At 41.8% G+C, this 13,352-nt stretch overlaps 1 protein-coding gene across 5 annotated transcripts in view; it reads left to right on the top strand.

The window, feature by feature from the left end:
- Positions 1-13,352, top strand: part of trim67 (tripartite motif containing 67) — a 48,578-nt gene that overhangs the window by 34,518 nt on the left and 708 nt on the right. For 2 of the 5 annotated variants that reach the window (XM_030047275.1, XM_030047274.1), the window contains 5 exons: positions 5,244-5,407; positions 6,910-7,048; positions 9,335-9,459; positions 11,157-11,335; positions 12,372-12,534. In XM_030047275.1, the coding sequence (XP_029903135.1) occupies positions 5,244-5,407; positions 6,910-7,048; positions 9,335-9,459; positions 11,157-11,335; positions 12,372-12,534 (770 nt within the window). Of the gene's footprint in view, positions 1-5,243; positions 5,408-6,909; positions 7,088-8,933; positions 8,960-9,052; positions 9,062-9,334; positions 9,460-11,156; positions 11,336-12,371; positions 12,535-13,352 lie in introns of all 5 variants that reach the window. The other 3 variants (XM_030047276.1, XM_030047277.1, XM_030047278.1) reach the window with 3 other exon arrangements.

Raw genomic sequence — 13,352 nt, 5'->3', positions numbered from 1 at the left:
CTACAATCACCCTGGTTCCCTAAGCCTAAACAAGTTTGTTTTTAAGGAAATGACTGGTGTTAAAGAAATTTTGAATGACAACATTCATCATATACATATTCATACATATCCTCTGACTCATATCACATCTCCCTTGAGTTTCTCTGGCAGATGATAGAGTCCCCAAGTGTAAGCTGTGGGCAGATTCTGTTACTTTATATAAATTCAGTGAAGCCTAAACATCATCAGATTGCATCCAGAAGATGTTTTTTAAAAGATCTACAGAATGACAGTCTGAGTTACACATGCACAAGGTTGCTGACTCAAGACATTACTTCAAATGTGCTGCTCAAACAAATAGGTCTCATGTAATTTTATTGGTAGAAAAAAAAATACATCCAACCCGATGAAGTTTTGGGGACCAAGTGGTTCTTATCTTTATTACCAGAAATGCTGATGAAAGTAGCTCCTGACTCAGCCGCCTTGTGTTTTTTCAACCTCAGGCTCGAGCATCTCCACACCCCCATACTCTCCCTCTGTCTTTCTGTCAGGACCTGCTCTCTTTTAAAGCCCTGTCTTGATTGTCAGTAGCCAGCAGCTGGATTTCCTTAGGGTTTGGGTGAATTGACATGGGATGCACTCCTGCCTGGGGACCGGCCCATCAAGCTCCAGGTCCACCCTCTAATCTGGCTCCCTCTTTTGGGTTCAGTCAGGAGTTTTAGTGATGCTACACACACAAAGACATTAAAGATTGCTGTGGTACCTTCTCTGGCAGCATTAGTTGCTTCTTCTATTCGTAGTTTTAGATAATGTTAAATTGTTATGGTTTTAGAAAGACGCTGGATGAGGAGCTCCAAGTGCCAGGTCTCCTGCTGTTATGAATGTGCATATTAATCTGGTCGTCTGCTCGGATGGCTATAGTTGCTCTCTTTTCTCTGACTCTGTGTTATTTTAAGACATTGCTTGGCTTCAAACTTACAACTCCAAACAAAATCCAGAGATTTTCACGGGGTCCTGAGGAGGGAATTGCTGGGGCATTTTTTCCGGAAGATTAACTCCGGCTTTGGTGCACACACAGCCCTCAACAGGGGAAAATTTCTGGAAGATTTCTCGGTGAGGCCGCATGTGTGAAAGACACTTGAGATTGCATTGTGTTTGCGATTACAACTGGCACAGTTTTTCGGTGTCTCAGTGGCTTGAGCTCAGAGTGCAGAGTCCCTGTCTCATTCACTGAGAAAAATTCTGCAAATCAAGTTACGGGGCGAGCAAGGGCACGGAGCAAGAAAATATCGTGTTTCTTGAGCTGTAAGACCAGTCCTTGGAGGCCAGCTCCCTCAAGCTCCTTCATAACTGGAGCATCGTCTGATCTAAACTGAGATGTGGAGACTGGAAACCCCCCTGCCTTGTTTCCTGACGTGGTGACTTTAGTGCAGCAGGAACACCAGCCAATGGTCTAAATCTTTGTGTCAAGTATTTATACCGCCTTTTAAAGGATCTTATTCTACATTAACACGGGGGAATTGGGAATTGGCATAACCTCAGCTTCAAATAGTTATAATTATTTTAAGCAAAATTATAATATACATATATGCATAACCCATGAGAGAGCACATTTTATTGTTTGACTAGCTTTATAATTTGGCGATTTATGCATTATGGTGCACCTCTGTGAAAACACTTAGCGAGTCTGAGTGTTTTTAACCGTCCAAATATCATCCGCATTTCTCCTCTGCTCCCAAACATCAGCACCAGCTTCTGTATATGCCATTTTCTGTTCTTGTTGTAACCCCATGCATTCAAACACCTGATGCAGCATCATATTTCCAGATGTGCAGGAGACTCCGTTACTGAAACACATGCAGGCAGCAGGTGGTGAGGCTCAGATGGAGGCAGAGAGGGAGAGCCCGGGAGGTATTTCAGTGACACTTTTCATAATAAACCTCTGTTCTCCTTCCTTAAATTGATTTTTTTTTTCACTCCTTCCTCCTTCCTCTCCCCTCGGTCCCTCACAACCAGTCTGGTTGCGAACTCACTTGTTCAAACGGTCTTTCTTTTTATCCCACAGCATCTGTCTGCTCGTTTTCTTTTGCATGATCATGTGATTTTTTTTTCCAGCTCCTCTCCAGTGAATGGTGCCACCACATAATAGGCTCATCTTCCAAACACCACAACACAAACTTCCCCAACATCCTCCAACCTTAAGAAAGCTGCAGCCTAAAGTACCTCTGTGTTTCTCGCACCAGCCTCTGCTCACAGATTCCTTTGACTGTTTTTTAAAATGGTGATGCAACACTTTCATGTAAAATGCTGTTGGCTACTCTTTACTGATTGATATACCACAACAGTGATTCAGCGAACACGCAGTTCAAGAAAGGCTTCACATTTCTAAACACCCGACATCTGGTAAAATCTGGACCAAATGTATTGAATAACAGAAAAACTGGGCAGTGATAACTTGCAAAGCAAAGAGCTTGACTAAACAGACAAAGAGAGGTCAGTTTAGACTATATGAGATACAATTTTAATGATCCCTTTGGGGAAATTGGGCGACTACAGTGGCAAATAAGAGGATAAATTAAGACATAACAGAAAACAAACACAAATAGAGCCAGTGGAGTATATTAAACATGATGCAACCATTTGAAAATATGAAGTGCAGCGATAAAGGTGAGACCTGTGAAAAAACTTTTTGAGAAAAATAAAAATATGAATTTACAGCATGTCTATTTATAAATGTAATGTTTATTTGATAGGGAATATTCTGATGTCATGTATCATAACATTTATAGCTTAAACTAATTTGCAAAGTTTGTTCAGAGTTCAGAGTTACACATTAAACATAACACGGATTAAAGGTAAGTAAAATATGAACAATAGAAACCAGCCAAATAGGAGAACCAACAAACAGACAAACAGACTCACATTTAAGTGGTAGTGCATGTCTGGTTAGTGGCAAAGCTTTCCAAATATCAATCCCCTGGTCTTCAAACACTGTCTGACCAAAAGAAATTTCACAATGGGCAACTTCACACTTCACACTGCAAACCTGAAGAGGATTCACCAGGTCACAGAAGACCTGAGGCACTTAGTTATGTAATTTATGGAGAAGTTTTGCATTGGTAATTTTATGAAATTATCAAAACTTAAAAGTGGAATGTGGTAATAGAAGACATATGTGACGTGAAATGGTAAAGAGCTTCTAATCAATTTATGATGGGATCACAAAACCTCAGCAAGATAATATAATGAGACAAAGAGAATGAACTGAAATTAGGAAATTACATGCACAATGTGAAAATGCATGTAAACAAATACAGCATGAAAAAAATTAATAAAGATGTGCGCAATATTATGCAGCAATGATCCTGGAGGTTATGCTGGAATCAAAGAGTTACTTTGGCTTCAGAGGTTGTGAGAATATTGAATATTGCAGACCCCCATCCTCCGGTCCTACGTGTTGTTTGTTCGGCTCTTGTACCTTAATTTCATCTCTGTACCTCCTCCTCCTAAAATCCCCGTGAACGCTGCCTTTCCCAGTTCCTGTCCAATGCTTGTCCAATCCTTGTCTGTCATTTTGACTCCAAAGATCAGACTAGTGTCAACAAGTGAAACGACGGTGTGAAGCAGACTTCATAACTCACCGTCTATACTCAATGAATCCTCCACTTCTTTATGTTGTGTGATACTTTTTTGTCCTGTTTTTGTTGTTTATGTATTCGAGTCCGGATTTCAGCTTCATTTGGTATGCAATTCTGTCCTTCTTGTATATGAGCTATTGCGTTAAGACTAATAAACTGACTGATAAATCTGATTGATAAATTGGACATTGGCCAGTTCATGCCGTCCACCTCTGGTTCCTCCCTGTTTTGACTGAACTGACCCAACGGGTGTCCGTCACCCTCTCACCTTAAAGGAAAACTTTATGCAAAAACAGATATTGTCGATCACTTTACACACCCCAAACTGTCTTGGATGCCCAGTGTGTGAATCTCCGTTCCAAACACTGCAGCTAGTTTGACAAATGGACGCAAAAAGGAGAAGAAAAGGTCTTGAAATGTTTCAAACTCCCAAACTGTTCAAGCAGCAAAATCCATTTGTATGTTGATGTTCAGTACACTCCGTTGTCCTTTTCGCTAAAAAATTCATAAACCTCCAGTGTGTACAGCGACTGAAGCATGATCTGTGTAATGAGACACTTGTCTTCTTCACGTCTGTGGACGTGCATGAGGCCATTTTATGTGAAAGTCCTTTGGTTTTGGACAAACTCGACATATGAACAGACAGTCAACACTTGGATTACACTGCAATTACAGTTTGAGAATGTGAAACAGATGTTTTCGTCTCCTTTTGCTGCTGTTTGTAGTCGTCACCAGTTAAATCCGTGCGAACACATGGGGTTAATAGTAAACATGGATTCAACAGCTGTAGATGGAGTACATCATGTTATGTGCATTTAGTATGAGAGTGTCTTAGCTAACTGGCGTAACTATTTTTTAGCATAGTCCCGCTCCAATAAACTCATAAACTCACCCAAACTAGACAAGCCAGCACAGTGTTTGGAGCGTTCATTCTCCATGAGACAGAAGATGAAAGATTTACTCATCAAACATTCAAGACAAGTTTGTGGATGTTCTTCTAACCCATGTACAAGTTGATTAGGATGAATTCACCGGAGAATTTTCAGTTTCTGTGAATCTTCAAACACTGTTTCAGAAGTGTTTACATCCTGACAAGAAGACAGATCTGGCAGAAACACTGAATATTTTGATTTTTTTTTTTTTTTTTTTGGGTTAGAAAATAAACAAATGTCGACACAAAACATCTTTAAAAAAAAAATCATTCCTAACGGTGTTCAAAAACCCATATCGGTGTAGCCCGGCTGCCACTCATGTGGGCATAACATCCTGCCTTGGGATAGTTAAAGCTCTCACTGATTCCCAGCTGTTGCCCTGCAGATGCACCAGAGCTCTTTCACCTTTAAGGCTCTCCTCTCCTTTTTATCTCCTAAAGCTCCAGTTTATCTGCCTTTAGTCTGCTTAAAGACAGGCAGCTGAACACACTGCTCTGTGTGGCTCCCTCTCCTCACTGATTCCCTTAATCTCTCTCTCATGCTCTCCTGCCCCTCTCACTTCCTCTCACTTTTTGCTCTCGCCATTTCTCCGGGGATGCGTCTCCTCATCTCTAACACCCCCACCAACCTCACCCTAAAATATTTACATCTCAACCCCACATCCCTCCATCTGCTCCATCCACCCACCCCACAGTGGAGTCGCTGCCCTCGGTACCGGTGGCTCCGCTCCTGCAGCTGGAGAAATGCTGCACCAGGAACAACAGCGCCACTCTGGCCTGGAGGGTAACTGCGCCCTGCAGCAGCCCCATCGAGGGCTATGTGCTGGAGCTGGATGACGGCAACGGAGGGCAGTACAGGGTTAGTGGTGTGCACACATACACATGCACACACACACACACACACACACACACAAAGTCAGAGTTAGCCCCAGGATGACTCTCACATTTTATATTACGAGAGTCACAGAAACACAGTACAACTATCAGCAAAAGAAGGCAAAACCGCCTGGGCTCTTTAGCAAAACAGTTTTGTCCAACACCATGAAAAGCTCCTCCTCTCAATATTAAATTAGCTAATTAGATGTGACATGGTGACATGAGTGAACTACAGCTACTCCCTTGGCAACGGGAGCCACCTGGCAATACTTTGATTTGACAAAGGCCCCAAGCGGATCTACCCAATTCAAACTCTATGGAGCAAACACATAGAGATACTGAGGCACAGAGAAGGGAAACATTCTGTGTTCACAAGAGCCCGAATAACAGACCTTGCAGCTCTTGATTTTAATTCAAATAAAAAGCAATGGTTTTTGGAGTCGCTGAGCCTTACCTGGTACGTTCTTGGTGGCTTTGTTATGCTACACTGTATATATGACCATATCATTTTGTTAACAACAATGCAGATATTAGGATTACCTGACGACATTTAATTCACTACTATTAAGGTTTTCCATGCCGATGATTTTAATTAATTTCATGCATAAACTTAAAGTGCTAACATTGTTGTTGCTGTGAGCTATGCAAACCATGAAAGAAAGATCCACCAACAAACATATAGGTGTTTTGTCACAAGTATTAATAAAGTTATCTAACCAGCTCCTCAAAGATGTGTACTGGCAACTAGAATTCCCTGTATAATTCAGTTTCTATCGTTTGTTCAGTGAATGTAAATCAGCTCTTTTGTCAACCACCAACCAGGAAACACTATTCAAAACAATATTCAGGTTTGACATGAACCAAAGACCTATGCTCATTCTACCCAATTCAGTTTCTGTGATCTTAAATCAGAAGCTGCATCCTGATTTCATGTTTTAGTCCAAATGGCAAACAGAAGTGCTCATCTGCCGCGACACTAGCGCTGGTCATGTCTTCCAAAGCGTGATGCATTTTGAAAACGGCCCGGCCACTTTTTCTTAGTCGGGGATTGAATTTATTTTGTCTGCATTTCTGTAACTCTTGTAATGTGATAGTAGCATGAGAGTCACACTGGGGCTACACGCTGCATGTAACAGAAACAAGACGTGACACTGACCGAGCTGATCCTCTGTTACACTGACTCTAACACAGAGAAACACTGCAACTCTCCCTATCAATTTATTATTCATAATCCATATGCTGTTCAAAACTAACGAACGCCAGATGGTTCTGTGTGTGAATATGTGTGTGTGTGTGTGTGTGTGTGTGTGTGTGTGTTGGGATATATATACACTTGACCTTCATTTGTCTTCATTAATACCTCTGTATTTGCGTGTCTGTGTTGGCTGCCCATGCATGTGTCTGAATTTACCACGACGCTGCTTAAAAATGTGCATGTGTTTCTGTGTTTGTGTGTGTGTGTGTGTGTGTGTGTGTGTGTCCCAGGAGGTGTATGTAGGGAAGGAGACAGTGTGCACAGTGGATGGTCTACATTTCAACAGCTCCTACAACGCCAGGGTCAAAGCCTATAACTCGATCGGCGTGGGGCCATACAGCAAGACCGTGGTGCTGAAGACCTCTGATGGTAGGTGGTGTGTGTGTGTGTGTGTGTGTGTGTGTGTGTGTGTAGCTTTGCCTCCAGCCTGCTGTATTTGCCTTTGATTTGTCTTTTTTCTCAATTTTGGTATTAGTGATTTTAGGGATTTATTTTTTTATTGTGATGAATTTTATAAGACAGATTGCACACTGCACATTAAACTGGACTAAGTAGCATCACAATAAGAGGCTTTCTAGAAGAGACAAGGTGTGCTTGATAAAAAGAGGAGAAAGAGAAAAGATGAAAACAGAGATTATGAAAACAACAGACACAAAGGAGAGGAGGGACTGAGCCAGAGATGGACCTTCACAAAATCTTCCATAATAGCAGTGGAACGAGGGTGAGGAGCCACTCCCTGCACATGCGTACACATGCACATACACACACACACACATGCGCGCACACACATCCTGTCTCCTTGCCAGCTACAGTAACAATAGGCAGTAGAATCTGTTTTCTGACTGATAACCCCTCCTGTCTTTTTCTCCTCTCCTCGCTCACTCTCTCTCTCTCTCTCTCTCTCTCTCTCTCTCTCTCTCTTGCTCGCTTTCTGTCTTCTCGCCTCTTGTCTTCCTGCCTGCACCCCCTTGCTGTCACTGGTCCTCTCACTTCGTCTGCCTCACCTCTCACCTCCCTCCACGAGGACGGTGCCTCAAAGAAAAACAAAAGGAGGGGACATGCCTCTCATCACTAGCTTCAGGAAAAACAAAAGCAAGCTGCAAAAGCTGTAGCTGACAAGTCAATATTGTGACATCAGGACACTGGCTGGTATATTTTAGTGGGGGCTCGTGTGTGTGTGTGTGTGTGTGTGTGTGTGGACTTGTATAAATACTGCATGTGTTGCATCTGAAATGTGATCTAGGTAAGTCTTGATCTAGGGGAGTCTTGTTGGCCATGACAGCGACATATTTCATGCTCCAAAAAACAAAATTGCTGTCAAAACAAAGAAATACCAATACCTAATGCAGCAACCAATGGCTCTGTACCCATTTTGCCCACTTGTAGATGGAAAAAACATATTTTTTAAAAGCCACTTTTTGATTGCAGAGCCGTGCGATTTCCATGTGACGCAATACCTCACTCTTTGGCTGAGGTTTGGCCTCTACCGAGCCTGTTTTCTAGTTTCTTGCTGATTTTTGGATCATCTCTTGCTGTTTCAAATGAATCAGTTTGCTCAGTGTTAATACCCTGAACCTGGCAGATGCAATTTCCATCAAGATTGAGGAAATTTTATCACCAATTCTCTTCTTGGCTCAAAGCCATTTCTCATTCAGGCAGCAAGCTGTCCATGTGACTTGACCGCTTACAAACGTTCCCATCCACATTATCCTGCGTGAAAGCCAGCTGCCTTTATGATGGAGAGAAGGTAGATTTAGGCTTTAACCTTCAACAACATACTTATCTTTCCTGTATGGAAGTGACTTGCCTTGAGTGTCAGGAAAACAGGAGGTCGAAGAAAGTCTGTCGTAAAATTCCAAAGTGACCAACAGGCGCTCTTACACCGCTCTATCGACTTTTGTAGACAAAAACAATGTTTGACTGATTGATTGACTGTTTGAGCTTGATTCCTGGAGGCGTTCCTGAGAAGATAAATACCAAGAACACCCGGATCAGAGCTGTCTGTGTCTTTCTGCCCAGATTCTAAGGAAAGAATACACCCAATACTTGGAAATTGCTCCGAAAAATGCCGTTTCACAGGCGGTTTTTGAACGATCCAAAATGGCCAACACCAATCTGTTCTGGAGTTTCTCGACTCTCAAACGAGGTATTGCATGACCAGATATCACTTATTAAACTGCATTAAAATTGAATCAAATGGCCACTGAGTTTCATGTGAGTTTGTTCAGAGCTTTTCAAGATGTATTGGTAACAGACCGACTTCTTGTGAAATACGAAGTAGTTTTGAAACACAAAGCCTCCTCTGACAGTCAGGCAAATGAAACAGCCTGAAAAGGGACTCTGCATATCCAGTCTGTGACTGGGGGTTGCCAGTAGGCGCTGGTTTGTTTTAAGGGGTCACGAGCCATAAAGACTGAACCACTGAGCTTTTCTAATGTGATTCACTGTCATTTGCATAAACCCAAAGTACTTGGAAGGAAATCTGAGCCAATGAGACTGCATGGGCTTGAATCCCAGCACAGATTTCCAGCTCACATTTTTTGTCTTTGCTGCTCTCACCTCATGATTTGTCCACAAGAAACGTGGACGAGCTGAGCCCAGACTATCAGTGGGCAGCTTTAACATCCTGACTGACCGGTTGTTTCCCTGCTGCAGTGGCCTGGTTCACCTTTGACCCCACCTCTGCCCACCGGGACATCGTGCTGACCAATGAGAACCAGACAGTGTCCTGCAACAGCTACGATGACCGTGTGGTGCTGGGGACCGCTGCTTTCTCAAAGGTAAACGTACAGTACTGAGGGTGGCTCATTACAAAAGTAACATATAACTGTAATATATTACTGTTAGCATTAAATAAGTAATAAAACATGTTACCAGTATCATTTCTGTAATATTACCAAAGTTACCTATGTCCAGCAATGTTTTCCACCTGTGAAATGCTTGATATTCATGAAATACTGAGGCTAGTAGCAGGACATTTAGAAAGTAACTTGGTAAACACTGGTGTTTAACAAGTCTCTCAGAAAAATGCAAAAGTTTTGAGACGGAATTCAACTTTTCTTTATTATTTGTTTTACCCACCATTTTTTTTTTCAGGTTTTTCCTCACCCTTGTCCCTTGAGAGACTGTGTAGTTTTCAAAAGAGATTTAAGGAGGACGTAGATGTGGCTTGCCTGATCTCCTCTGGCAGGACATTCCAGAGATGACCTAGATTGTTTATATGAGTGGTAGCTAAAAGTTGGCCTCAGGTTTGCAGGTTTCCATTGTGCAAACTGATCGAGCAAAGCAACGTCTGAGAGTCAAAAACAAAGGTCTTAAGCAAATGTTTTACCCCACTGATTTGTAGTTTGTTTTGATTTGTAATCATACAGAACAGTACATGTGAGCACAACGTAAAAAGACTTCCAACCGGAGATGGGATTTTTTTTTCAGGACTCATTTTTTTTTTTGTATTGACTGCTCTCATTGATTTGTTTGGAAATGACTCTTTTCCATCTTTATTATTGTCCTCTTTTCTCTACCACGACTCATATATGTGCACATTTTTATTAAAGTTTAAAAATAACCATACCAGGGCAATGTGACGATGTCATTTGAACAGCAGCTCTGCACATCTGCCTCCTCTGGGGGGTTTAACAGGCACCATGTATTCATTTTTCATATAACTCAAAAAATATCCCAGGCCTGAAAGAAATCTCTTTTATTACCATGTAGGTCTAACTTTGAACTTGAAACCTCAGTTTTAGAAAATCACTACACTGGCCAATGAAGATGCACTTAATTTTTTATTTATTTATTTATTCATTTTTTGTGGAGAGCACAGGCTCATAGTGCTTTTTGAAACACTTTAAAATATTTAACTTCTTTTTTTATGCATAAAACATATATATAAAGCATATACGACAGGATACACTAACACAGGAAGAATATTTACATGAACCCAAAAGGCGCAAGTGGGGAATGAATGTGTATTGTCAGTGGCGGAGGGAGACACATATTTGCTTTATGTGCTCTGGCTTTCAAGTAAAATAAATAAATAAATAACATCTTTATAGGCCAAAGCCGCAGTTTTCTGAATATTTTTTGAGAAATTAACTGGTTATAACACAGTTAGGTCTGCATGGTAACGTGGAAATTCTCTCTAGTCTGGGTCTGTTTTTGAGTTTGTTTTTGGAAAAATGAATAATTAAAATGCAATGTGTCAGAAGAGCTCGTCTCTGGCCTCACGGGATTCAGAAGGTTAAAGGAGGCATTATTAGTCATTTATTTAATCCACTGTGTATAATTAAGCTTTGTTTGCCTGTGCAGTAACTGAGAATAGTTCTGGCTGCAGTGATGAAACTAAACTAAGCTCATATCCGACTGGTGGGAATGAAGATTGATCACAGCAGAGGGGGCATGGATACAGGTTGCATTTTAACACAGGCTTGTATGTCAGCTAATATTGGCCGCTTGGCGTGGTTCTCCTCAACGTCAGGGCGTCCACTACTGGGAGGTCAGCATTGATCGCTATGACAACCACCCTGACCCGGCGTTCGGCGTGGCAAGGATCAACACCATGAAAGACATGATGCTGGGGAAGGATGACAAGGCCTGGGCCATGTATGTGGACAACAACCGCTCCTGGTTCATGCACAACAACTCCCACACCAGCCGGTAGGTAACACACACACACACGCACACACACACACATTAAATAAAATGTTTTAGAATTATTATTATTGTTTCATCTTCTGTGTTAGGTCTTAGAAAGCAAAGGCACACACACACACACACACACATCACAGTACACAGGGTGACAGTGGGACCCCCGGGGCTCATGCTCTACCAAACTAGCCAAGTCACCAGGGAGCAGTAGAGGCTGAACAAGACATGAAAACATCTCTGCAGAGTTTCTCTCAATGTCACATGGCAGCGAGGGAAGCTATCAAACTCTCATTAAACATTCATTCACAGGGAGAAGTCTTTTCTTTGCAGGAGCGACGTCTCCCTGCACAGGAACACACCAAACATCTCTCTCCACGGTGCAGATTTATTCCCCAGTCATGCATTGGGCCATCTGGTCGCATGTAAATATCCGTCCTGTGTTCCTGTGCCTTGTCATTTACCTCATCATCATCACTCCATCTCTCTGCAGCCCTCAGTTTCTCTCAGCCACACCAGAGAGATGAGTGCAAACAGGAGAGAGAGAGAGAGACAGACAGACAACTTTAAATTCATAAAGTTGGTTGCACACTGATGCAGCCAGTTCAACAGGAATAAATCATAGAAATCATATCAGAACCTAAACTCAGATCACTGGTATAGACTCGTCAGTCTCATGGTTTCATGTTTTGACAGCTTTCCTCACACATCCCACCTTGTTGTCGGTTCAGCATCCATTTTTCTCAGCTTTAACAAATGCAGAGCAAACACTGCAATAAATAGCATTGTGCAATAAATAGCATGCTGCCATGTGTACACACATAGTCTAATGACATTATTATTTTATTCATAATCTTAATTTCAACATTTTAAATGAATCTGATGGGCGGTGTACTGACCTCTACTGCATTTAAAATGATTAGAGGTTTTCTGGGTATGGATGCTTTCCAAAAGCCCCGTCTTTCATTGTCAGTAATGGATAACAACCTGATCTTCTTCATCCTGTGTGTGTGTGTGTGTGTGTGTGTGTGTGTGTGCGTGTGTGTAGGGCTGAGGGAGGCATCACTAAGGGCTCGACAGTTGGCGTCCTGCTGGATCTGACCAAGCACACGCTGACCTTCTTCATCAACAAGGAGCAGCACGGACCGACCGCCTTCGAGAACCTAGACGGGGTCTTCATGCCCGCTGTTAGCCTCAACAGAAACGTCCAGGTCAGGACGCGCATGTGTGTGTGTGTGTGTGTGTGTGTGTGTGTGTGTGTGTGCAGTGCACACACACATTAGGCTTGGGCAATGTATTGATATATCATTACCATTACCATGATATGAGGCATGAGAAATCATCTGTGATTTTGAATATCATGACATGACAAAAATGTTGTCTTTTCCTGTTTTAAGCCTGTAGTATAATAAAGTAAAGTTTTCTAACGTACAAGACTGATCTAGCTATTCCATACATTGCTAATGGCTGTTTATCAAAAATATCTTGCATTTAAATATGTTATAAACAGAACAACTGCTCAGGTTCAAAATTCTGTCATGGGTGTTGACCCAAAAAGCACAAAAGCCGCCAGCAACCACCAACAAGGGCATTGCTTTTTTAATCTACACAGCAAAAAAAAAAAAAAAAAAGAAAAAGAAAAGAAAAAAAATTGACTTGTTTCAGCCCTTGGCTAAAATAGATAACAACATGATATAATATTTTGTTGTTGCAACTGCCAGGTAAATGACCGATTAATTTGCACAGTAACAATAAGTAAATGCATGTATATACATATATAGACTCATCATTATGCAAAACCTCCATAAAAAGTACAATTACATATACATCACTAGTACCAGGGCAGTTGCTAGGAATTCTGGGCCCCCTGAAAGAATATCGATGTGGGCCCCTCTAACCCATTCATTTCCACTTTTTTAACAGTGTGTGGGCCCTAGTGGGCCGTGGGCCCTTAGAATTGTCATCACCTTTCCCCTCTATACGACGGCACTGACTATTACCCATCTGTATTCATAAAAAGACACTCAAT

The sequence above is a fragment of the Myripristis murdjan genome, chromosome 24 (assembly GCF_902150065.1).
Source record: "Myripristis murdjan chromosome 24, fMyrMur1.1, whole genome shotgun sequence".
Classification (NCBI taxonomy): domain Eukaryota; kingdom Metazoa; phylum Chordata; class Actinopteri; order Holocentriformes; family Holocentridae; genus Myripristis; species Myripristis murdjan.
The sequence above is the reverse complement of the archived record's forward strand: the minus strand, read 5'-3'. Positions and strand labels throughout refer to the sequence as shown.